Source organism: Clarias gariepinus, chromosome 19 (genome assembly GCF_024256425.1).
Source record: "Clarias gariepinus isolate MV-2021 ecotype Netherlands chromosome 19, CGAR_prim_01v2, whole genome shotgun sequence".
Taxonomy (NCBI): Eukaryota; Metazoa; Chordata; class Actinopteri; order Siluriformes; family Clariidae; genus Clarias; species Clarias gariepinus.
Window position 1 is genome coordinate 28,916,677 of NC_071118.1, and position 25,979 is coordinate 28,942,655.

Sequence of the window (25,979 nt, forward strand, 5' to 3'; positions counted from 1 at the left end):
TTTTTATTTTTAATTACTTATATATATATACTGTATATATTTCTGCAAATGTTAACTGTAACATGTTTTATTGATAATTGTTAATTCCATCCATCTAGAATTCCAACCATCACTGAATAACAACAAAAGAAGAAGAAGAAGAAGCAGACTGTTTCCAGCTGCTATAAGAAGTTAAAATCAGGAACTACCATGTATTATTAATGTTATAAATAACGTTATAATAAAATAAAACTATGAAAGGATAAAACAAAACTACAAAGTGCCATATTTAGCTATAAATAGCTAAAGTATTGTACGATCTAGTGAACTGCTACAGTAGACACACAAACTCAGAATTGTGTATTCATTTGCCTAAAACCTGTCAGGTTAGTTGTCGAACCCCTTTAACACACTAATAATCCGTCTGTCAGTTTTCCTGAATGTTTCTGTTTGCATTTAATCAGCTTAATCAGCTTAACTCTTTTTATTTAGATTTCCACCAAGTGATGCATGTATTTTGCACATTTATTATTATTGTTACTTATTTATTTATCTTTATTTTCTCTCCATGCTTTTACTCACCTTATTTAATTGATCACCTTGCTAATTCCATCTATCCATCTAGGTACCTCCGTTATCCCCCTGGGGACTGTGCAGGACAAGGATGATTGACAGTATATTTATTTCCATTTTATGGCCACACACTATGGGCAATCTGGGAACGCCAATCAACCTAATCTGTGTGTCTTTGGACTGTGGGAGGAAACCAGATTACCTGGAGGGAACCCACCAAGTGGGAATAGAACCCATGACCCTACAGGTGCTAACCACTATGTCACCTAGTTAATTTCCATACCAATATGTTGGTTATAATAATAATAATAATAATAATAATAATAGATGTGTTATTTTGTAAAGTTGAAATATTGTAATATTTGGTAAACTCATATAGTAGAAGAAAAACAACACTTCAGGACGTGGTGCTTGTGGAACATTTTCAACTCTAATTAAAGCTGATTATATTTGAATGTATTGTTATAACGGATAACCAATAACAGTTTATTTATTGATTCATTAAAGTAAAAAAATAAAAATAAAAAATAAATACCACAAACAAACAAACTCGACCCAGAAAGCAATCACAATACGCCGTCGTCTGTGACACCGGAAACAATTATATAATAACCCGGAAGTCGACGATTGTTTTGATGATGTCAGAATGAGCGACGGTAAAAGAGAAAGGAAAACATTCACCTAATGAGCAGGAATTATTGAGCAGAGTAAATTATCACAAGCCTCAATTCGCGGACGAGATCAAAGTTAAAGGCGGAATCTGGTAAATTCTTCGCTTTTCTATTGATGTCATGACTTTAGAAAGAAATTTAAAAGGCCTTTAGTCTCTTTTAGCTAGCATGCTAACCGTTACAGAGCTTAGCATGTTAGCACGAAAAAAAAAATCCCCACACAGGTAAACGGAGAGCGGGGCTAGCTCATTAGCCTGTTAGCTAGCAAGCTAATTCGCCTTCGCGTTCATACTGCGCATTTATAATGAATTACACGTTTTATATCCACGCTAGTTATTTAGATTATTATTCAACTCGGAGTGTCTTGTTATAGTTTGTAGCGCGCGCCGTTCGTGCTGGTGTGTCGGTAACTGAGGTAATAATCAGCCGAGCGGTTGGATGTGAGTTCACCAGCTGGACTCCAGGAACCAGAACATTTACTTACATTTACATCAGTGGCTCAGAGTTCTAACTTTAACGGCGAATTTACATCAAAGTCTCATTGGTTTTAAACCCTCAGCAGTGCCAAAGTTACGGGTCGACTACGGCTAACATAAAACAGCACAGTTACACTTTCTCATAATTATTGGCACCCTTGATGAAAACAAACTGCCATGGGCTGAGTGAAATGTTGAACCCAAATCTGTGTGTGGAGTTTTATATGTTCATGTTAATTAGTGCATTTTTATTTGTGTGTATGTGGAGGAGTGTCAAAACTATTGGCACCCGTACTATTAATATTTGGTGTAGTCTTTTGTTCCTACGGTTATGTCATGAAAAAATAAAACTCTGAGGAAGATTTAGAACATTGTAAGTTAAATTTTTTTTTGTTACTTTATAACTAATCTAATTGTTTTATAATAATGGCAAAGTAAAATTACAAGCAAGTCACATGAAAAGGAATTTGCTTTGAAATAAAACGCAAGATACTTAAAGGATGCAGATTTGAAAATGTATATCAAAACAGTAATTATTCATACAACTATATAATAAAGGCTGCCAAAATGTTTTGATGATACAAAAAAGGTCAGAAATTTATTCTGTATTTTTCTTTTGCTTCACACAGTGTGTACATATAATCTGGATACTTTTGTGCAAATGAATTATGTTTAGTAAATTAGAATAAATGAGTGAATTAACTCTTTAGGCTTGGAGTCCGTGATGCCTGAGATCTGAGCGCACCGTCACTCTCTTTCTCCGTCTCCGTGGTGTCTGACCTCTGACCCCCGAAAACGGTGTGTCACCATGGCAACCAAAGCGGGGGACGACCCGGAGAGCCTGATGTCCCTGTGCACCGTGTTTTGTCTGAAGAACCTCAGGAGAACCATGTGCTACACGGGCGAAAAGAACAAACTGTGCCTGCGTCCCGACATCTTCTTACCCAGCGAGATCTGCGACAAGCTCGTTAACGTGTACGTACACACTCATGGATGTGGATAACCACACCAAACTGAATTTTGCTTCTTTAATTAGTAGCCAATAATATGTTTTTAATCACAAGACAATAACCTCTTAATAACAAGTTATTGTATTACTATAAACTCCTAATACGAAACTTTTTTCACTCTTAATTTACTATTCAACATTAATAACACGTTATGTTTTTGTTATAATACGTTTTGGTAATTAAATCTTAGTAAATAATACATTTTTAGTAGTTAATGTTTAATCCTATTACCCCCTTTATTATTAAAGACGGTTAGTTTTTGTGTAGCAATTCATGTATTGTCAGACTGATTAAAAGAAAAATGTCCTGTGCTGCAGGTACATGGAGCTGGTGCACACAGACAGTGAGTTTGAGCCTCAGGAAGGTTTCTTTCAGCTCTTCAGTGACCCACACAGCACCCGCCTGAGCCGACTGCACCTCAAAGAGGACGTCGTACGGGACCGTGACCTCGAGGCCATCGGGAAACAGGTGCGCACACACACACACACACACACACACACACCACGTGCGAACCTCCAATATGCACCCATGCTCAATCATGAAACAAATCTGATTTTTGCAAAGCTGAGATAAATTTTACTTGCCACACCCAGGCCTGATTACTGCCAAACATGTTGAATCTAGAAATCACTTAAATAGATCCTGACTGACAAAGTGAGGTACGCTAAAAGATCTCAAAAAAGCAGCACGATCTAAAGAAATTTATGAAGAGATGAGAAACATAGGAATTGACATGTATTAGTGTGGAAAGGATTACCAAGACATTTCTATGGCTTTGAGACTCAGAGAACCACGGTGAGAGACTTTATCCACACAGAAAACTTGGAACAGTGGTAAACCTGTGGTCGGCTACCCAAATTACTCAAAGATCACAACCATGCCTCATCTATCAGATCATAAAAAAACCCCGAACAACATCTAAAGACCTGCAGGCCTAACTCGCCTGAGTTAAGGTCAGTGTTTATGATTCAACAATAAGAAAGAAACTGGGGGCAAAAATGGCATCCGTGGTAAAGTTCAAAGGTGAAAGACACTGCTGACCAAAAAGAACTCTTATATCTTGTGTAAATGGTTTAAAAGAAACAATATTAAGGTTTTGGAGTGGCCTATTAAAGTCTGGACTTAAATCTGATTGAGATGACCTTAAACAGGACTTTATGCTTGAAAACTCTTGAATGTGGCTGAATTAAAACAATTGTGCAAAGAAGAGTGGGCCAAAATTCCTCCACAGGGAGGCGAAAGGCTCATTGCCAGTAATTGCAAACGCATGATTGCAGTTTTTGATGCCAAGTTTGGCACAACCAGTTATTAAGTTTAGGAGCAATTACTTTATCAAATAGAACCCGGCAGGTATGAAAAGCTTTTTTGCCTTAATAAATGAAATAATTTTAAAGTTGTGTTTTATACATTATTTGCAACATTATTGCATATATATCTTTGTGTAATATTAAAATATTAAATTGTTGAACTGAATCATTGAGTGACAAATATGCAAACACACACACACACACTTTAGCTTTATAGCTTATAAATAGCTAAACCAGTATATAGTACCAGCTGTAAAGCTTTATAGCTTTATAGCTAAATCATTTTTCTTTACTAATCCAACCTTTTTAATATCATGTAATGCTAATGTTTGTAACAATGTAATAACAAGGTTTATTGCTGAAACACCATAAAATTGTTTTTGTGTTACACTTAAAAAACATTCATATATTTATACTATAATTGGGCTGAATATAACTATATATAGTTATATTCAGCTCAATTCAATTTTATTTATATAGCGCTTTTAGCAATGGTCATTGTCTTAAAGCAGCTTTATAAAATTAAAAGAAAATTATAGAAATGTGTATGAGCAAGTAAAAATGTGTATAGATCAGATTTATTAGATCGTCCCTGATGAGCAAGCTAAGGGGACGGCGACGGTGGCAAGAAACAACTCCCTAAGATGGCAATAGGAAGAAACCTTGAGAGGAACCAGACTCAACTGGGAACCCATCCTCATCTGGGTGATAACGGATAGCAGGGATTTTATGCCACATACTGTGTGTTAGGCAGCAGGAAGTTCAATATAACAGAAGATGTCTAAGTTAACATGGAGTCCAGTTCAGTTTGGCACCAGGATGAGTCAGACAGGTGAAGAGGGCTTCTGGATCACTGGGCGCTCAGGAGCAGCATGTGTAGCTCCAAGCCATTATGAATCCAGCTGGAGGTTGTCCTTCTCTCGATGCCTCAGGATCCTTGCAAGGTTGGCCTCTGCCTCCTGGAGATGGCATCTCCAGATGCCTCGGAATTGGTAGAAAAAGAAAGAACATATATCACTGAAATAATTTACTCCTGAGTGGTTTTATTGCTGCGTAGGTTTCAGCAACAAGCTTTTTATCTCAGGTGCGTCTCATTTGGACTGTTCTGTAAACCATAAGTGTCTTTTTCAGGATCTGATGGAGCTCCATCTGACGTGCTGTAATCACCTGAGCGTCCGAAGCCTTCGGACTCTGCGCAACTTTCACCCCTCACTCGTGTCCCTCAGCCTCTTTGGCTGCTCCAGCATTTTCTCCAGCAAGTCCTCTCCCGAGGATGACGATGATGATGAAGAGGATGAGGATGAAGGGCTGTGTGACGGCACTGACTTCTCATTCCAGGGCTTCAGGAGGCTGTGCATGTTGAACGTTGGCAGTCTGCATCTGCCCAAGGAAGTGGACCCTGAAGCTCTGCTGAAGCCTCTGGACAATCTCAGAGCTTTGGACTTGTCCTCAACGTACCTGCCCCGCCCCGCCTTCCTGGCGCAGTGGAGGGAGCAGCTGACCTCGCTGGTGCTTTACAACGTGGACTTGAACGAGGAGCTCATCACCACCGTCTTGCACATGAGCCGACTGAGGTGAGGAGGTCAAGTGTGTTTATTCAGCACCAATTATATCTTGTTTATTGGAGATTTCTTAATTAATTTAGTTATAGCATAGTTAATATTTTATTGTGTTATGCTGAGGGTAATTTGTGTTTTTATTTCTTTCTTTGTAAAAAATGTAATGTAATAAATCAAATCTGTCCATCCATCCATCGTCAACTTCTTATCCGAAGTCACTTCACCAACAAGGGGATCTAACTATTCCCAGGCCTGTGTGGAGAGAAAATCTCTCCACCTATTCCTCGGTTTTCCCCATGGTGGCGTACCTACCAGTTGCCAACTTTAACTGACTCCTTTCCACCCAAAGGAGCAGCGCTTCTACTCCTGAGCTGAGCTTCTCATCTTGGTTCTAACTTAGAAGCCAAAGATCTCGGTTAGATCAAGATCTTTGCCTTTTGGCCTAACTCTCTTTTTATCAAAAAGGTGCCATAAAGCGAATGCAATTTTACCCCTACTGCTCCAATTTTCCATTCAACCTCTCATTTCAATGTCCCCTCACTTGGGAACAAGACCCCAAGATGTAGGTAATGACTTGCTCCCTATCGGGAGTAGGCAATCCACAGGTTTCCTGCTAAGAACTAGGGCCCCCCAATTTAGAGATGCTGACAGAGGAGGCCAACACTCAACGAAACAAGTCTGAATTAATGATGACAACCTGAATGCAAATCTCACTTCGGGTGTAACGGATTTGGATGGGGCTGAGCTGTAACCCTCTCACTCTATACTCTCACAATACCTCCCACAGAATATCCCGGGGATTTATTTTATTTTTTTACATTTTATTTATAATGCACTATATTTGAAGCATGTCTCAAAGTGCTACAAATTAATTCGACCCGAAAGCTCTGATAAAAAGATAAGTTTTAAGACCAGATTTAAAAGCTTCAACAGTCTGTGGCGTCCTCAGATACTCAGGGAGAGCATTCCACAGTCTAGGTGCAGCTGAGCAAAAAGCCTGATCTCCCGTAGTATGAAGTTTAGTCTTAGGAGGTTTCAAAAGATGTACTGATGCAGAGCGGAGGTTGCGTGTGGACGTATGTGAAGTAATAAGTTCTTTGAGGTAGGGAGGGGCATCCCCATAAATACACTGGTGGGCAACCTTGTAATCTATTCTAAATGAAACAGGGAGCCAGTGAAGAGATTTAAGAATGGGCGTAATATGATCATATTTACGCCCTCTCATCAGGATCCTAGCAGCACTGTTCTGAATATACTGCAGCTTTTGAAGGGTTCTTCCAGTAGTCCCAATGGGAAGTGCATTGCAAAAGTCCAGCCTGGAGGAGACAAACGCATGGACTAACTTTTCTTCATCAGCAAAAGTGAGTGCTGGACGCAGTTTTGCAATATTCCTGAGGTGGAAATAAGATGTTTTACACAGATGTTTGACATGAGCCTCATACGTCAAATGAAAGTCCATTTTAACTCCAATGTTTATAACGGATGTTGACAATGGTATATCCTGACCAGGAAAGGTAATACTGGTGATGTTAGATGTCCTAACCTGGTGTGGGGTGCCTACTAAAATAGCTTTGGTCTTAGAGCTGTTCAGCTGCAGGAAATTTGGCTTCATCCATGACTTTAACTCCTCCAAGTAGATGGTCAAATTGGATGATGGCAGAGTAGACGAGGAGGTTAAATTTATTCTGAGGTAGAGCTGAGTATCATCAGCATAGCAATGAAATAAAATACCATGCTGGCTGATGATACAGCCCAGGGGAGGCATATACAATATAAACAAAATAGGACTGAGCACAGAGCCCTGAGGAACACCACAGGTAACATTGTGTGTAGAGGATTTAGCCTCTCCCAGGGCAGCATGCGCCGTTCTTTCAGTAAGATAGGATGAAAACCAGTTGTAAACAGAGTCAGAGAGTCCAACAGTGTGACGTAATCTGTGAAGAAGAATGTTGTGATCAACAGTATTAAAGGCCGAAGACAAGTCCAACAGGATGGAAAGCGATGGAAAACCAGCTCATATACCAGAAGGGATCATACGCCTTCTTCAAATCTGCAAAACAGGTAAATCAGATGGGCATATCCCCAAGCCCCTTCAAGGGTTACTGCAAGAGTAAAAAGCTGGTGTTGTTCCATGGCCAGGACGAAATCCGCATTGTTCCTCTTCAGTCTGAGGTTCGATAATCGTTCAAACTCTCCTTTTCAGCACCTTCGAGTCTTAGAGTACACTTTCCCAGAAAAGCTAAGTTGTGTGGTTATCCTGTAGTAGGCCCACACCCTCTGGTCCCCATTTTGAAGACGGGATTTCCTGCCACCCTTTAGGCACCACCTCCAAGTTCCACATAATGTTTAAGAGGCGTGTCAACTAAGACATCCCTTCAACACCCAGAGCCTTCACCGTTACTGGATGGTTCTCGTCAGTCCCCAGGGCTTTGCCACCGTGGAGTTGTTTGACTACCTTGGTCACCCCGGGAGATGGACATTGAACCCTTGTCATCTGCCAACTCTGCCTCTGCAGTAAAGGTTGGATTAGTTGGGTTTAGGAGTTCCTCAAAGTGCTCCTTCCACTGCTCGATTACAGTGTCCCATTTCTGCTGTACACAGCTTGGCTGGTTCCCCATTTGCCCCACCTGAGGTACCGAATGGTTTTCCAGAAGCACTTTGGTGCCATCTGAAAGTCTTTCTCAGTGGCTTCTTCAGGCTATGCATGCTGTCTTTTGAGCCTGCCGGTACCTTGCAACTGCCTTCAGCATTCCCCAGGATAACATCCCTGAAGGCCTTCTTTTTCAGTTGGACGTCATCCCGGAACACTGGTGTCCTCTACGATGTTCTTCTGTCTCTCTTCCCTTTTTTGTTTTTTTTCATTCTGTAATAAATATCAGTATTGAAAATCTAGTTAACTTTTACCAAAGTTACAAGTCCACATCACCTTCAGTGGGATAAACAGAAATGCCAAACCTCTATCTATGACGGGCACACAGAAGCCACACGCTCCTTTACTGTGTTAAGCACACCTCCTTGCCTGGAATTGGCACATATGCCATGCCCTCCTTCACTGTGGAAAGCACAGTGGCTACACCTGTTCCCAGGAACTGACACACACAAGCCACAACACAACCTTTACCAATACAAAGACCACAACTCTTTAACTGTTACTGACACACCAGAGTCGCACCTCCTTTACTCTGACGAGAGCATAGGCCAATACTCCCCTAACTGTAATTGAGATACAGGAGACATACCTCCTTTAATGGGAGAGAAACAAAACCCATGACACTAGCACTGTGACGAGCAGAGAGGCCACACCTCCTAAAGCTACACCTTCTACAGTGGGTGGGGACAGTGGCCACACCCCTTTTACTGTGTCAGATAAAGTGTTTTTTTAAGCCTATATTCTTTCACAGGCACTTAGATATCTCGCGTGAAAGTCAGCGCTCCTCCAAGTTCAAGCTAACGAGGAAGGTCCTGACAAACATCATACAGATTTTAGGGAACCTCGTCTCCCTGGACATCTCGGGACATATCATGCTGGACAACTGCACCGTGCCGTACATCGAGGAGGCCATGGGACCGCCCAGGTACACAAAAGAAAAATGACACAAAACCTACTCACAAAACAAGCAGCTGCGTACACATGGGTTAGAAATGTCACTATATCTGCTTCTGTCTCTCTCTCTCTCTCTCTCTTTTTTCTCTCTCACTCGCAGCATCGAGCCGTGTAAGAGCAGTATTTTCCCGTTCCAGGGGTTGAAGAGGCCTCTGCAGTTTTTGGGTCTTTATAACACTACACTGTGTAACGTCACACACATCCCAGCGTTTAAGGTACAGCTAACATACGCAACACTGAGTGTTTTAACTTCTTTATGTGACTTGGAAGTGTGTCTTGTTTCTTTTTCTTTTTAATATGTCTTGTATTTTGTACAGAAATCAAAATGAGTTTTATATTAACTTGGGCAAAGTTTTCAGGTTATTTAATATGGGTTTGGGGAGGGGCTAAACTTATTTTGTGACCTCATTACATACATTTTACAAGTTTTGGACTGATCACGGGCTTTCCACTTAATAACTATTAGTGAGAACATGTTTGTGGACTCTTTATATTGATTGTAAGCATTAAAATGTAGCAATTATTATTGTTTTACACCGATTATGTTTGTTTAAATAATAACGTGACTATTATGTTTTTATCAGCTTGTTTTTAAAACTGGCAGCTCTTACAGGTCTATGTTTTTGTCACCCCCTAATGGTATGTGATGCAATTTAGCGTTTCCCACACATGGAGTAAACTTATTTGCAGTCCCTTCTGTCCATCCGCGATCGATTAACTAGTAGTGGACAGTTCCCGCTCATGCTAGCAGAATAAAAAGGTTAATTGTACAGAGAGGCGGTAAATGAAACTGATGCTGGTTGCCGTAAAAAGTAGAAGAATAGCATACAATAGTCTTCACACCACATACATGCATTAAACACATTCTGGCTTGCTCTGAGGGCTACCACCGTAAGTATATTTCATATCTGTGGGAAACAATGCAATTCATTGTAAACGTTGGTGTCACTTATTTTGATGTGTCAAAAACTGATCCGTAAAACAATGATTGCTCAATCATCTTACTGATTCATGACATCCTTGAGGTGTGTGTTTGTTTTAGGTGACAGGCTCTAAGAATGAGGAGCAGGTGCTGAATGCTATCGAAGCTTACACTGAACATCGTCCTGAGCTAGCACACAGAGCCATCAACCAACTGTTCGACTTCGTCCGTATACAGCAATGCAACAACTTGGTCCGAGCAGTGCAGGTACACACACAAGTCCTGTTCAAACAAAGTGTTTGTTAAACTTGTCTTTATTAAATGTGACTCAAAAGTGTAAACTCACCTCACCCCCTTTCTCTCACTTTTCAGTTAGTGATAGCAGCTCTGAAGTGTCATAAGTATGATAAAAGTATCCAAGTGACGGGAAGCGCTGCTCTCTTCTACCTGACCAGTTCAGAGTACCGGGGTTTTCAGAGTGTGAAGATGCGCAGGCAGGTCATCGAGGTCGTACTTAACGGCATGGAGCAGTACCAGGAGGTCACGGTAAGACACACACACACACACACACAAATCAGGTCACAGGTGTGTGTGTTATTGGGATTTAACTAGTCTGATCTGGCGTTAAGAGTTAAACTTTGATTTAGATGCCAGAAGTCATTACAAAGTCTTAGAGATCAATCTGGTTTGAGCAGCACAATGATAGGGCTGGACCAGGGGCTGGTTGACTCCTCGATGATGCCATCATGCGGGATTCTAGCTACCTTGGCCTTGATGGCATGACGGTAAGCTCCCGGGGCTCAGTACGAATGCTGGCGGACGATCAGGGCAGCATCTTGATATCATGTCTCTCCAGGTGTGTAAGTCCTGGATTGGTAGAGAACACATCCTGGAACTAGTCAATGAGCTTATTCAGCTCTTGGTTATGCAATGGTGACAAGTCATCTTCCTGCTGCACCAGCTTGTGATCCTGTTTTTCAGAGATACCTCAGTCCACCTCTTTAATAAATTGACATGGCCGGTCGTAGGCTTTATGCTGTTCGACCACACAATAAAAGGGGGGTTGCTGGAATCTTGTAGCAGGTAAGGTAAGGAAGTATCCCCAGGTCCATGTTGCTTGCCCACGATCTCCGGTGTACAGTGGGGCAGGTTAAACAGACTCCGAGACAGCAGATGAGTGCAGAGTGGTGCACTGATTTTTTTGGCAGGAGGGCGGTCAAACTTTGGCAAGTCCTTCTTTGCAGTTTTCCCTATTTCGGGGAGTCTCAGAACCACTCTGTATTTGGATGGGTAGAGCAGAGCGAAAGAAAGAGGAGCATGCATCTGGAACGTAAGAGGCTTTAGGGCTCCTTTTAAAAGCCACTGATGACACCAGAATGGTGGGCAATTATGTGCTACACTTAGATTATTTACGCCGTGTTCTGGCAGAGTTCTGCAACGTGATTTTGCAACATTGCAAATTTGACATTTTTTAGAGAGACTTTGCTGCAGACTGGCGACAGCATTTCGATGTGGCAGTCGACTTTGTATTTTGCATCATCACAATAGTATCGGTTTTTGTGGTTGGCTAGTTGAGAGACAACCAACATATTAAATTTCAGTGATTATCGGCTAATTCCGATCAGAGAACCCTTAATTAATTATTGTTTTGTTTTACCTTTTTAATTAATTAAGAAAAAGTAGAACTGCACAATGTTCATTTTTTTCTCCAACTCTGAGACAACAAATTAGGGGACAAATCCGTGTCCTGCGTTTATGATTGGTTAAAATAATTCAGTCTCATTCGTAATTGTTTAAATGCTTTATTATGTCTAAAATGAGTAGACGATGAGTGACCCTTTCCTCTCTCTCTCTCTCTCTATCTCTCTATCTCTCTCGCTCTCTCTGCCAGGTTCAGAGGAACTGCTGTCTGACTCTGTGCAATTTCAACATTCCTGATGAGTTGGAGTTCCAGTATCACCGCGTCAACATGCTCCTTTTGAAGATCCTGGAGCCAGCACGTCAGGACGAGTCCATCCAGCGCATCGCCGTGCACCTCTGCAACGCCCTCGTCTGTCAGGTCGACAACGATCACAAAGAGGCTGTTGGCAAGATGGGCTTTGTTAAGGTGTGTTCCTAATGAGTCTCTGGGGGGAAATCATACTGGGAGGAATTTTGGTTTTGCGGACTAGCCTTGGATGAACCCTGGTTCAGTGGAGAACACGTCCTTAAATGTCTTTAAACTTCAGCAGCTCGTTCAGCTCATGGTGATGTGACGATATTGGTTCCTATCCTCTCTGGACCAGCTCACGAAACTGGGCTTTGGGGGATAGAGAGTAGTGAGAGCTGAGATGCACGGTAACAGTTCAATCTTTTTTTTAAACAGATTCACACATTAAAACTCAGCAGTTTTTTTGGCTCCAGCAGTGTTTTTTTTTTTTCTTCCCGATTTTCTCACTAATTTAGTCGTGGCCAATTCCTCCTCGTCACTAGGGGGCTCCCACATTAAGCCTACTACTACCACTCAGCCGGGAGGGCCGAAGACTATCACGTGTTCCTCGGAACCACGTAACACCAGTCGACCATCTTTTCTAACTGCTCGCTCACGCACCATCAGGGACGGAGTAACATTATACACTCAGAGGACAGCGCTATCCACAGACACCCCTATCGGGATAGACCCCTATCCGCTATCAGACACCCCTGATTGGCTGTAGAGTCGTTATTAATGTGGGAGCACAAAGTACCTCTCATCTCTCTCCTCTGAGAGAGCTCGGCCAATCAGCTCTCTCTAGACCTCCGGCTGTGAGAGGTCACCCCAGTGGGTGTGTGAGAGGTTACAGCATCACCCGGGAACCGAACCAGCGATCTCCGGATGATAGGGCGAGCACTTTACCACTGCGCCACTCGGAGGCAGCGTTTTAAGTGAGCGTCTTCTTGCTGTCTCTTGGCAAAATTTCCATTTTGCCTCACCTACTGGGGACTTAAAAGAAATGAGTTAGAGTGAGAGTTAGCCACACCTCGAGTCCTGGTTCAGTGGAATAAACATCCGTAAACTGATCCAGCAGCTTGTTCAGCTCTTGGTGCTGTGATGATAGTCAGTGTCATCACCCCAGTTTGGATAAGCCACGCTGGTTGGTGCCGCTTTTTACAGACTCTTGCTGAAAGATGTCTGCTTTGTCTTTCCTCCCCTCCTCTGGGGGAGCAGCCCTGGCCAATCTCCCCCTAGCATGAGAGGGACAAGGAGATTAGGCATTACGCTGACTGTTTACTCCACCATTCCTTGAAGGTGATGGGGGGCCGCAGGAATCTCCCAATAATCACTGTGAATGCCCATGACTGGGAGGGGTGCACCCACTGGGGTGACTGAAGTGCAAGCTAAAGTGTCCATGAGCACAGAAGGTAGGGCTGATGAGCCCCAAACCCCTGGGCAAATGCAGACTTGGGTAGAATGTAGCTGGCCGGACTCCTCTCGGGAGGTTGTCTTTTCTCCTGGCTGAGGGAGAGCATCAATAGTGTGCATTCTAGTGTCCAGCATGTCCCCCTGGAAGGTACTATCGTCCAGTCCATGACGAGTCCGCTCCCATTTTTACCACTGTCCTCTCAGCGATGTGATCTTGGTCAGAAGATGTTGTATTCCAGTGGGAATCTGGCAGACGCACATCTCTTCCTTCACGCTGTTGCAGATGAGTGGGCTCTGTTGTGGTTGCCCGCAGCCCCTGGATGAACTGCTGTAGAAGCGTCTGTTGTCAGATGCTTGTTTAAATAGATGTTTGAGGCACTGATCCAGGGTGCTCTGAGCCTCTGGGTCCAGTCCACCTGATGGGAGTCAGAGAGTTAAATTTGCAGAAAAAAAAGAGCTGAGAAGGTAGTTCAGTGCTGGTGGTGGCTCAGGCTCCTGCTTAGGTTTTCGGTCCTAACCAGGGAATTACCAGATTGCTCGGAGTCTGTGGAGAGGAGACTGAGGCCGAGTTAGGGCAGCCCGCCGCTTCCTTGTACACAGCGGAGCTGTTCGTGGTACTGAACGCATGTTGTGCACTTTTTTTTCTCTCGTCCGGCCGCAGAGTTTTCAAATGGTAAGAAGCATCGGCTGTAAGTCTGACATTACAGTAGGAAATGCGACTTATCCTGTTGTCATGGGTGTGTCATATTAGTGTTTAGTAAAACCAATTTAAGTAGTCATTTATTTGTCATTTGTCATTTATTTTGGTAGTTACTCTCAGATACTGGTCTGAACCTATTTCAAACGTATTGCTTCACATAGTGGTTAATGTGGTAGTAAAAACCTTTCTAAATTAGCTTTTTATGAAAACACAAAGGTGTCTTAAAAGTTTAGGGTGTGATACACTATAATAGTAGTTCTACAGTATATGTATTAAAGTTTGCTTATTTAGAGGAGAGTCCTGGTTCTCTGATGCCAATTTTGTTCCTTTGTGTGCAGACCATGTTGAATTTAATACAGAAGAAGCTGCACGACAAACTGGTGAGTGTGGAAGTGCAGGATATGAATTATAAATATTACTGTTATAAATATATTAATACAGTAACGAGTAATGATTGCTAGTTTGTTGTCTAATTGGATGATAATGGTAATGTGTGTGTGTGTGTGTGTGTGTGTGTGTGTGTGTGTGTGTGTGTGTGTGTGTGTATGTTTTTGTTCTTTAGTGTGATCAGGTGATGGAGTTCTCATGGAGTGCGTTGTGGAACATCACAGATGAAACGCCGGATAACTGCCAGATGTTCCTCAACTGCAGCGGCATGAAACTGTTCCTGGATTGCTTAAAGGTATCAAACGGGTACTAAAAACACATCTGTTAATGTTAATGATAATGCACACCGTTATGAGTTGACTTCACATGTGTGTGTGTGTGTTCTTTCCTCAGGAATTTCCAGATAAGCAGGAGCTGCACCGTAACATGCTGGGGCTGCTGGGTAACGTGGCCGAGGTGAAAGAGCTCAGACCTCAGCTTCTCACCAGCCAGTTCATCACCGTCTTCAGGTGCTCCATCTCTACACCTCCCTCTTCATTATAATCTCTATCTTATGCCCTTCATTATTCCTACACATGGTGTAAAATATGTCTCTGAAGATGGACGAGTGATCGCTGTCACAATCTTTTGTTAGAAAGCTAAAAACCATGAAAAGTAATTTATAAAAACTTTTTTCCCCTTGTGTCCCTCCCGAGCAGTAACCTGTTGGAGAGCAAAGCGGACGGGATCGAGGTGTCGTATAACGCCTGTGGAGTTCTCTCTCACATCATGTTCGACGGTCCTGACGTGTGGACTGTGGAGAACCCTAAACGAGAGATGGTCATGGACAAAATGTGGGACGCCATCCAGAGCTGGGACGTCACCTCGCGCCGAAACATTAACTACAGGTTTGTGTGTGTGTGTGTGTGTGTGTGTGTGTATCTCCCTCAACTTCCTTCCAGTTTAAATCCTCTTTTCTAGTCCTGTTGCCCTTAAACACATTAAATACTTTCTTTCTTCCTCTTCCTCTCTAATAAATAATTTGCCATTAATCAGTTTTCTCTAATAGCAGTATATTTAGTAGTTTAATAATAACTTATTTATGGATATGATCCCCCCCCTCTCTCCCCTCTCGCCCAGGTCGTTTGAGCCTATTCTGCGTCTCCTCCCTCAGGGTATATCACCTGTCAGTCAGCACTGGGCCACCTGGGCTCTTTACAACCTGGTTTCTGTGTATCGTAAGTGCAAACACACACACACATACACACGCGGGTTGCTCATGGGACGCCACCTGTGCAATATATCCAGTCGTGAATCTTTCTTACTACTAAATATTCCACGGTCAACGGTTAGTGGTTTTATAACAAAGCAACTCAGCCAGGAAGTGTTAGACCCTGTAAGATCACAGAGCAGGTCAGCTGATGCTGAGAGTCACTGGACTCTAGAGCAGTGGAGACGTCTTCTCTGGAGTAACGAATCACGCTTCTCTGTCTGGCAATCTGATGGATAAGCCTGGGGTTGGTGGTTGCCAGGAGAACGATACTTGTCTGACTTCATTGTGCCGGGTATAAAGTTAGGTGGAGGGGGTTTATGATGTGGGGTAATTTTTTCAGGGAGTTTGGCTCTGCAGTTTGATGACGGCCCCTTCCTGGTCCAACATGACTGCGCTCCAGTGCACGAAGCAAGGTCCTTAAAGACATGTCTGGTGTGGAAGAACTTGACTGTTCTGCACAGAGTCCTGACCTCAACCTTGTAGAACACCTTTCGGATGAATTAGGGCGGAAACTGTGAGCCACGCCTTCTCCACAGTGTCTGACCTCACAGATAAGCTTCTGGAAGAACGGTCAAAAATTCCCATAAACCCTGTGGAAAGCCTTCACAGATAAGTTGAAGCGGTTGTAGCTGCAAAGGGGGCGGGGCCATCATTATATTAAACCCTATGGGTTAAAAAATTGGATGTTACTCAAGTTCATATGCATGTAAAGGCAGGTGAGCCAATACTTTTGGAAGTATACATCTGTTTAATCATTAAGCCTATTTTTAAACAAACTGAATAAACCTTCACACCATCACCATAACTTTGAAGCGATGGGAGGCGGTACCGAAAATGGGGCGGGGCCTGTACCTGTTCCTCCCAGAGGATTTTCCTAATGTTGATGAAAAGAATGAAGATTCTAAACCTTTCTGTAAAAGTCTTTATCTCTTTACAGTGTAATAAATATTTTCATGTTATACAGAGAGCAGATATGCATAAATAAATGTAAAGACCAACAACTGACAGTGGAAAGATAATTTATTTCTTATATATAAGCTTAGATTTTTATTTTTTAAGGTCACTGGCGGTCGTATAAGCATTTCACTGCATATCGTACTGTGTATGACTGTGTGACAAATAAAATTAATATTTTATTTAAATAGAGATGTGTATTGCTTTAAAACAAATAGTTCATAGTTCCTCTGGTTAATTTGTGTTTAATTCTCTTTTTTCTGTCTGTCTGTCTGTCTGTCTGTCTGTCCCTCTTTTCTGTCTCTCTGTAGCGAACAAATACTGTCCATTATTAGTAAAAGAAGGAGGTATTGCATTGTTAAAGAGACTTCTTGAACTGGAGTCTTCTCATCTGGACACAAAGACCATGGCACGGTATATACACACACACACACACACACACACACACACACGTTCGCTTACAACAAATTGACAGGTGACCTCACTTCCTGTAAATTTCTTTGAATAGTCCTGTAGTGCGGTTTGTCTGATTTCTCTGATAGTTTACGTTAATCGTTACGATTAACAAATACCACTGTAATACAGGTGGAGAAACCTTTTTTAATATTCAACCAATCAGAGAACAGAGTTTCATTCTGTAATATTCCTGTTTTCTCTGGATTTGTTCTGAGCTTAATGACGAGCAGCACACTGTTCCTGAAGCTAAGATGTTCACCTGATTGCTAAAAATGTGATAGTAAACGTTTATGATGTTTGTGTTTTTGTTTCCTTTCTGCAGCAAGGTGATGGAGCAGTGTGAGACCTTTAAGGAGGATCCGATGGACACCAGCAGGTAAGCGGTAAAGAGCAGGAGATCTCCAGCGGCAGCGTCCGGTCCACCTTTAGACTCTCAGCGGGACGCCGCGGCTACAGGAGGCTAATGAAGCTAGCGCACCACAACCCACTCCCAATTTGTTCCACTTCATTCAGGATTTCTCAGTCTCCTCTCTACTGTATGCGTGCGTGTGTGTGTGTGTGTGTGTGTGCGCGTGCGTGTGTGTGTATGTCTGTTGGACTCGGAGGATCAGGACAGGCACTTATCCCTGAGTACACACTTCTGTGAAAATAAAAATGACACTACACACAAGGGAGATGGCTCACAGGAGTGTGTGTGTGTGTGTGTGTGTGTGTGTGTGTGTGTGTGTGTGTGTGTGTAACTTTTTCATATTTTCTTTTGCACTCAATGAACAGTGTTCATATCATCCCTTTTAATTTTTGAGTGTTTTGTTATCAGGTCTACTGGTTAATGTGTGTGTGTGTGTGTGTGTGTGTGTGTGTGTGTGTGTGTTATAAAGAAGAAAGTTCTCATTTTTGGGAGCACAAAACAAGGACAGAACAAAATGCTGCCTTTCACTGTGTGTGTGTGTGTGTGTGTGTGTGTGTGTGTGTGTGTGTGTGTGTGTGTGTGAAAGAGATACCACACTTTTGAATGTCTGTGAACAGCTTAGGGCTTGAACATGCACACATACACACATTCCTCCTTGTACACAAGACTGCCTTTTTGTGTTTTTATGACACTCCGGTGACACTCGCACTCTGGCTTTGTAAAAAAAAAAAAAAAGAGTTTAATCCAAGTTCGAGCGTGGGAGTGCCGTTAATCACGCTTTATTTTCACTTTAACATCCACAATTTATTTTCCTTTTAAATCTTGTATGAAAGGATCTGTGTGTGTGTGTGTGTGTGTGTGTGTGTGGATAAATCTATTTTCTGTATAAATGACCCGTTAAATCCATATTGCTTCACATTTTATTAAATCAATCATGGGTCCGGGATTTCTCTCCACTTTCTCCACCTTGAAGCGTCGTGAGACAAGGCCGAGCGTCCAGCATCAGGGCGCGTCTCTGTCTTCTCATCTATAACACAAAGCGTTTTGTAATTTTTCAGTTCTCAAAGTAAAGTCCGGGGAACCTCAGGGCTCTGAGATGCAAAGCTAAGCTGGTCTGAGATTGTTTTTAACGTTTGTGTTTGTTTTTAGCTAAAAAAAAAAAAAAAAAAGGTACTCTATTTATAATTTTTTGTCTTTTCGGTTGAAATGAATTTAATTTAATTTGACTCAAATCCAGTTGTCATGAACAAGACTTCCTACAAACATGTCATGTTCATGTCTCACAAAACTGTATAAAGGAATAAGTGTGTGTGTGTGCGCGTGTGTGTGTGCGTGTGTGTGTGTGTGTGTGTGTGTGTATGGATGGAAGTGTCAGGAATGCACAGCTCTGTGGTTCAAGAAAAACAGCCAACAAAGATTACTGTACACATTTACATAACGGGCTTGATTTAATTAATAAAAAAATAAATCTGTACTCAGACTGAGTGGGAGTTATTTAACAGCTGAGCGACTTAAAACGTCGTCTTTCTACAATACGATGAAGCGGTGCTGCATATATTGTCTTAACTGTTTTTTTCCAACTGTCTAGGATAAATTTATCTTGAGTTATGTGGCTGAGCGCTGATTTAAATTGTGACGAAATGTATACATTTTGTCCAAAAATGCAAAACAGTGTAAAATTACATTTATGATCAGTTTATAGCATTTTGGAGAATCTCTTTGAAATAAGTTTAGAATCAGGGTGTTTCATGTAGTTTGTGAAAAAAAAACACACACAAAAAAACACTGAATCTGATTTGTGCAGATCTGAGGTCGGATTCCTAAAGATGTGTCTCAGGATGGATGCTTTAGTCTACACACTCGACTCGGATTTATACTTAACTTTACGCTCTTTGGTGAAAGCCTGTGATAAAGTCTGGAAACCAGTAAACCCAAAGGAATTAATAAGAATTGTTATTTCATGTAAATAAACCTGTGGATGCAGCAATATTTTGATTAGTTCTTTAAAAGAAACATTACATGTATATCCTCCTGACTACCAGGAAAAATGCTTCAAATGATTATTTTCAAATTACTTTTATTTTTCCTTTTTCTAATTGTTTGAAAGGCAATGAGCATACTGACAAGTTTTTTTAATTTAATTTTTTTATTTTCACAATATGTTGTGTCCACCACACTGGACAACGGAAGTTAGTATATCCGAAAATGAACCATGAACACAACAAGGAAATTACAAAGAAAATATCAAGAATCAGTATAAACTTTGACTGGAACTAGCACATCATTGTTAGTGTGGTATTTGTATTTTGAACTTTTTAGTGGTGCTTGCGAAGCACTACTATTGTTATCTCTCAGGCTTCTTCTTCTTTTTCTTCTTCTTCTTTTGTACAAAAGTTTGGCACGTAACTAGTCCCACACCGCTTGTCTCAGACCCATGAATGAGGTGTCAAATCATGCGCCTTATTCAGGAATGGGGTGCTATTACTTTTCTAAGGGGTAGGTGGATAATTGCCCCCGCCCCAAAAAGTCCCATAGACTTAACATTGAGACCAACATCAGCTATGACATCATAAATATGACATCATAGCTATGTCTATGATGCCACGGCAAGCACCACTCATATTTTCTTCAGGAAATGTGACTCTCTAGTATGTATTTCTTGGTTATGGGGTATGATATTTCAAGAAGCGATAGCCCCTTCTCCACCAGGGTGTTCAAAAGGTTGACGGTCGTAAAGTATTGGTCAAAGAACAAGTGGGTTTCTCTGGGAATAGATTTAGTCAAATGAAGAACAGCTTATGCTCCGATGCCCTGTCCTGCTGTGATTGGGAAGGTGGTCTTGCCTTGGTACACAACAAAATCTAAGACCACGCCATTTGTTGTGGCCAAGACAAACACCTTCAGTCCAATTGGGTATGGTTTCCCCGGGAACATACTGGCGAACTGGCGAATCTTAAAAAAAGCATAACGTTATTAGATTTATCAGAATATATATATTTTATCAGAAAATTATAATTATAAGTTAAAGGAAAAACCTATAGGTACTGTTAATATTGATATATATTTAGAAGACAATGACAGGGTGTACATTGTAGTCTTGGCCCAGAGAAGACGATGACCAGATGTGGATGGTTGTTCTCTCGCTGTCTCTTGTCTCTGTCTCTGTTTGGCCTGTCTGAACATCATCTGTGCTTTCTGACTCCTCTGACTCTGCCTCAAACTCTGCACTTTCATCTTCCTCATTTGACAGCTTATTATCTGAGTTTTCACCAACAATTTGCAGCAAAATTCTTTCTGCCTCTGAAAGTGACTCCCTTCCTGCTTACGATAATCAAAATTTTGGTAATAATCACAACTGTCCACTAAGGAGGACATTTTTTAAATGTTTACTTATCATGGAAAAACATTCATACATTACATTAGAAAATTCATTAAAGTGTTTTTTAGAGATTCATGTAAAATAAAAGAACAAAATTTCAAGATAAAATTTTTTCAATAAAAAAGATTAAGCACTACTTTTTTTTCTTTCCATAAAATGTCCTGGTGGTGATAGATGCCATTTTCCTAAAGGAGGAAGAGGAAGTTCCCAAAGCCCCACCCCTATAAATCTGGTATCATTTAAAAGTCCTGAATGTCCTCTTTAAAGCACAAGAGGAGTCAATTAGGTAGCATGCAGGATATGGGACATATTCAAGTTTACAAATGTCCTCTAGAGAGGACAAATTTTAACTGCCGGTAGTCAGGAGGATATACTCAAGATTGATTTTGAACAGGAAAGTGAAAAACAAGGTCGCCAATATTATCCCAGCCACTAAATATTGCCTAATGAACATGATTCATGCAGTAAAAGTGCAATAAAGGTTTGTTTTTCCAGTTTTATTCAAATCCCAGTAGAGATGCACGCGCGTCTGTTGAAGCCAGCCGAAGCGCCGAGCGAATCAGTCACGTGACCCTCAGGGAACCGACACACTTCTGAAGCGAGGCTTTATTTCGAGCCGACTCTTCTGCTCGATACAAGCTTCGGAGCTTCAGCGTCATACGTCACAGCCCTAGGAGCGATAGTTTGGGTGACGTCATAGTAAGCGTCCGTGCTGGTGTGTCGTTAACCGAGGTAATAATCAGCCGAGCGGTTGGATGTGAGTTCACCAGCCGCACTCGGGGAACCAGAACATCAAAGTGTCCTTGTTTTTTAAACCCTCCGCAGTGCCAAACTTACGGGTCGTTTACAGGTAATAAAACAGCACAGTTACACTTTCTCATAATTATTGGCACCCTTGATAAAAAAAAAAAACCTTGAACCTAAATCTTTATTGAAAGGCTGTGTTGGTTTTATATGTTTATGTTAATGAGTGCACTTTTATTTGTGTGTATGTGGAGGAGTATCAAAACTATTGGCACCTTTACTATTAATATTTGGTGTAGTCTTTTGTTCCTACAGTTATGTCATAAAAAAATATCTGAGGAAGATTTAACACATAATCTAATTGTTTTATAATAATAGTCTGAAATAACAAATTACATGATAAGGAATTTGCTGTAAAATAAAACACAAGATACTTAAAGGATGCAGATTTGAAAATGTGTATCGATACAGCAATCTGTATTATTTATACAACTATGATGAATAGTTGAATAGCAGATGAATTTATGTTTAGTAAATTAAGATAAATGTGTTAATTAATTCTTTAGGTTTTGAGTCTGTGACGCCTGAGATCTGAGCGCACCGTCACTCTCTTTTCCGTCACTGTAATTTTTGACCTCTGACCCCAAGACTGTTCGTCACCATGGCAGCCCAATTGCTGGACGACACAGAGAGCCTGATGTCCCTGTGCACCGTGTTTTGTCTGAAGAACCTGAAGAGAACCATTTGCTACACGAGCAAGAGGAACAAACTGCGCCTGCGTCCAGACATCTTCTTACCCAGCGAGATCTGCAACAAGCTCGTTAACGTGTACGTACACACTCACGGATGTGAATAACCACACCAAACACACACACACACACACACACACACACACACACGGCTCCAGATGCAGGGTGTCTTTTGCATTATCTCCTAATCACTGATCTGAATTTGCTTCTTTAATTAGTAGCCAATAAATAACAAACTTTGTATAACGCCTTAATAACAAGCCATTGTAGTATTATAAACACTTAAGACTACACTATTTTATTATTTATTTTGTTATTGCAGCCATGTACTTTGTACACTAAGTATAAATATTGAAATAGCATTTTTAAAAGAGTTTTTATTACTATTCAGCATTTATAACTAATTTTCTTAGATAAATCTTTTTATTTTTTATTAATACTTTATAATCAGTAATCTTAATGTTTATATATAATGTTTAATATTATAATATATAATTAATGTTTAATATTAGTAATATGTGGATTTAAGACGGGACTAAACTATTAGCTCATTTTGTGACTATTGTCGCACTGACTCCAAAATAATTCTTTAATTTATTTTTTAATTTGCATACATTTGCATTTGAGTTGGTAAATTGTTGCAGTTCCTCTTTAATCATTCACATTACAGATGGCGCGTCATATTGTGTGGTAAGAACAAATTGTTTGATACGTTTGTTTAGGATTTTAACAAAATCAAATTGTAATATCGAATCAGGATGTTTTTTATATTGTGATACTTACAGAATGACGATACAGAAAGAATCAGTACCTGGATATCGTGATCATATCGTATCGGCCGGACCCTGGTGATTCTCGTCCATAACATTTAATGACATGAATTTTTTTCAGAATAAGATTTTTAATTGCTGTAGTACTCATTTTTCTTTTTTTTTGCTGTAACAAATTAGAGACAAGTCAATTTGTTATTACAACATGTTAATGAGTAGTAGTGTTGTATTAATAACTTAATATGCGTATTGATTGTTAATCCTTCATTAGCCCTACATTTGTCACCTTATGGACTTTACAGGGTCCCCATCTCAGTCATGTGCAGTGCTGCTTTCGATCACGTGATCTGTCTGGTTCCTGTGCTGCAGGTACATGGAGCTGGTGCACACAGACAGTGAGTTTGAGCCTCTGGAAGGTTTCTTTCAGCTCTTCAGCGACCCACACAGCACCCGCCTGAGCCGACTGCACCTCAAAGAGGGTGTCGTACGGGACTGTGACCTCGAGGCCTTCAGGAAACAGGTGCACACACATACATACGGCATCATTTATTGGTTATTTATTAGTAATTTTTCAATTATTTTATTTTCATTTCATGAAAATTCTGACTTAAAATTACTTTTATTCAACAAGCAAGTTTTTTCTTGATTAGAAATGACATGCCCTATCCCCTGTGTTATCTCCCAAAAGATAATAAGATGATTTACAAGAGGCCATAATTATTCTTATCATTAATTTACATTTGAACAAAAAGTGGCATGTCCAAAATTATTTATACCCTTTGCAAAAAAGTGCGGCTTCCTGTGGCTTTAGAAAAGAAATAAAAATCATTTAAATTAATCATTTTTTTTTTTTTTAGTTTATTAGTTTTTGAATGTAATATTAAATTTGCCGATTATGGTGATCTTGTACCATAAAAATAAAATGCTTTATTAATGTTTTATTTTGTAATTTATTTATTGAGCTTTTCAAGCTCTGGTTTTATTCGGGTTGACCGCTGACTGCTGGCTCCAGTACACGCAATAAGAGCAGATGCCATTTTTGTTTTGGTCCAGGTGGATAATTGAAGTTTGGGTTTTTATTTTATAAATACGAGGAAGACTCAAATTAAGTATTTTGTTTTAAAGTAACCTTCAACCCAGCATCAGTTCGAAATGTTTTTTGTGCAGAAATTAAATTTGGTTTTCTCTGTAGCAGTTCATTGATTTCATAAATGCTCTATGGTTTTTGTACATAGCATTATTGTAAAAAAACAAAAGAAAAGAAGATATATGCAGTGTTATCTTAATTTTAGATAAAGGGTTTTGTGGCTCCAGGCTCCATGCTCTTTGAGCATTTAAGGTTGCTCACCCCACCCTGTTTTAGGTGAATTATACCATCATGGACCAGTATGATCTCAGGATGTTATGGATGCAGAATAGGTTCAGCCGTGGAGAGGCCTTAAACTTCTCGAGTGACATCATATCACGTTGAGTGACAGTTTAGTGCTTTTTGAAGGTCTTGACAAATAATCCCTCCCATTCTAAAATTGTCATAATGTTATTGGTATGTCCCCTTTAAATGGATGTGCCAACTGTCTCTCTGGTGCGACCAGGGGCCGTGTGGGGGTGCGAGGATGGTGCAAGGTGCTCATTGTTGCTTGCATCTAACTAGAACCAGGAAATCTGTGCTGCAGTCCTTACACTGGCTTCCTGTAACATTTAGGATAGATTTTAAAGTACTTTTGCTCGTAATTTTTCTCCACTCAGATCGTTAGGACCGAGTCAGTTAGAAGGGTTCACACAAAACAAGGGGAGTCAGCTTTTAGCTATTATGCTGTCCGCAGTTGGAACCAGCTTTCAGAAAAGATCAGATGTACTAAAACATTAGTCACATTTAAATCTAGACTTAAAACTCACCTGTTTAGCTGTGCGTTTATTGAATGAGCTGCTGTGCTACGTCCGAACTGACTGCACTGTATTTTATGTTTATCTCTTATTTTTAGCTTTTTATTTTGATTATAAATGAAGTTTTAAATCATTTAAAAGTTTTATTGATGTAATTTTCTATTTCATTTTATGATTATTCTCTTCTCTTTTATGTAAAGCACTTTGAATTACCATTGTGTATGAAATGTGCTATACAAATAAACTTGCCTTGCCTTGCAATTACATTTTATTGTTTTATAAATATTTGAATTATCCATCATCTCAGGTGCGTCTCATTTGGACTGTTCTGTAACTTATAATTGTCGTTTTTCAGGATCTGATGGAGCTCCACCTGACGCGCTGTAATCACCTGAGAGTCCGAAGCCTCAGCACTCTGCGCAACTTCCGCCACTCGCTCGTGTCCCTCAGCCTCTTCGGCTGCTCTAAAATCTTCTACAGCAAAAAAACTGACTTCTTATTCCAGGGTTTCGATAGGCTGTGCATGTTGAACTTTGGCAGTCTGCATCTGCCCAAGAAAATAGACCTTGAAGTTCTGCTGAAGCCTCTGGACAATCTCAGAGCTTTGGACCTGTCCTCAATGTCCCTGCCCCGTCCCGCCTTCCTGGCGCAGTGGAGGGAGCAGCTGACCTCGCTGGTGCTTTACAACGTGTATCTGAACGAGGAGCTCATCACCACCGTCCTGTGCATGAGACGACTGAGGTGAGAAGGTCAAGTGTGTTTATTCAGCACAAAGTACATCAGCTTTATTGATTTACAAACAAAAATGCTAA

The 25,979-nt window shown here is 40.8% G+C and overlaps 2 protein-coding genes across 3 annotated transcripts in view; both read left to right on the plus strand.

The window, feature by feature from the left end:
* The first annotated feature begins 1,187 nt into the window (after positions 1–1,187).
* Positions 1,188–19,115, plus strand: zer1 (zyg-11 related, cell cycle regulator). The gene is made up of 16 exons (XM_053478398.1): positions 1,188–1,315; positions 2,410–2,674; positions 3,027–3,177; positions 5,148–5,590; positions 8,977–9,150; positions 9,280–9,394; positions 10,222–10,368; positions 10,474–10,647; positions 11,993–12,208; positions 14,522–14,563; positions 14,746–14,865; positions 14,964–15,079; positions 15,269–15,457; positions 15,690–15,787; positions 17,088–17,190; positions 17,555–19,115. The coding sequence occupies exons 2-16, from the start codon at positions 2,508–2,510 to the stop codon at positions 17,610–17,612; spliced, it is 2,313 nt and encodes a 770-aa protein (XP_053334373.1). The 5' UTR covers positions 1,188–1,315; positions 2,410–2,507; the 3' UTR covers positions 17,613–19,115.
* Positions 19,116–19,820: 705 nt separating this feature from the next.
* Positions 19,821–25,979, plus strand: part of LOC128507460 (protein zer-1 homolog) — a 28,554-nt gene continuing 22,395 nt past the window's right edge. Inside the window, exons 1-4 of one of the 2 annotated variants that reach the window (XM_053478401.1) lie at positions 19,821–21,870; positions 22,331–22,592; positions 23,653–23,803; positions 25,523–25,908. In XM_053478401.1, the coding sequence (XP_053334376.1) occupies positions 22,426–22,592; positions 23,653–23,803; positions 25,523–25,908 (704 nt within the window). In that variant the 5' untranslated portion in view covers positions 19,821–21,870; positions 22,331–22,425. The remainder of the gene's footprint in view (positions 21,871–22,330; positions 22,593–23,652; positions 23,804–25,522; positions 25,909–25,979) is intronic. The other variant, XM_053478400.1, reaches the window with a different exon arrangement.

Bases quoted from the DNA above. Each gene is read 5' to 3' on its own strand.
- zer1 (XM_053478398.1), top strand. From the start codon at position 2,508: ATGGCAACCAAAGCGGGGGACGACCCGGAGAGCCTGATGTCCCTGTGC. The intron at 9,395-10,221 runs GTACAGCTAACA...TGTTTGTTTTAG, and splicing joins CACACATCCCAGCGTTTAAG to GTGACAGGCTCTAAGAATGA. The intron at 15,080-15,268 runs GTGCTCCATCTC...CCTCCCGAGCAG, and splicing joins CAGTTCATCACCGTCTTCAG to TAACCTGTTGGAGAGCAAAG.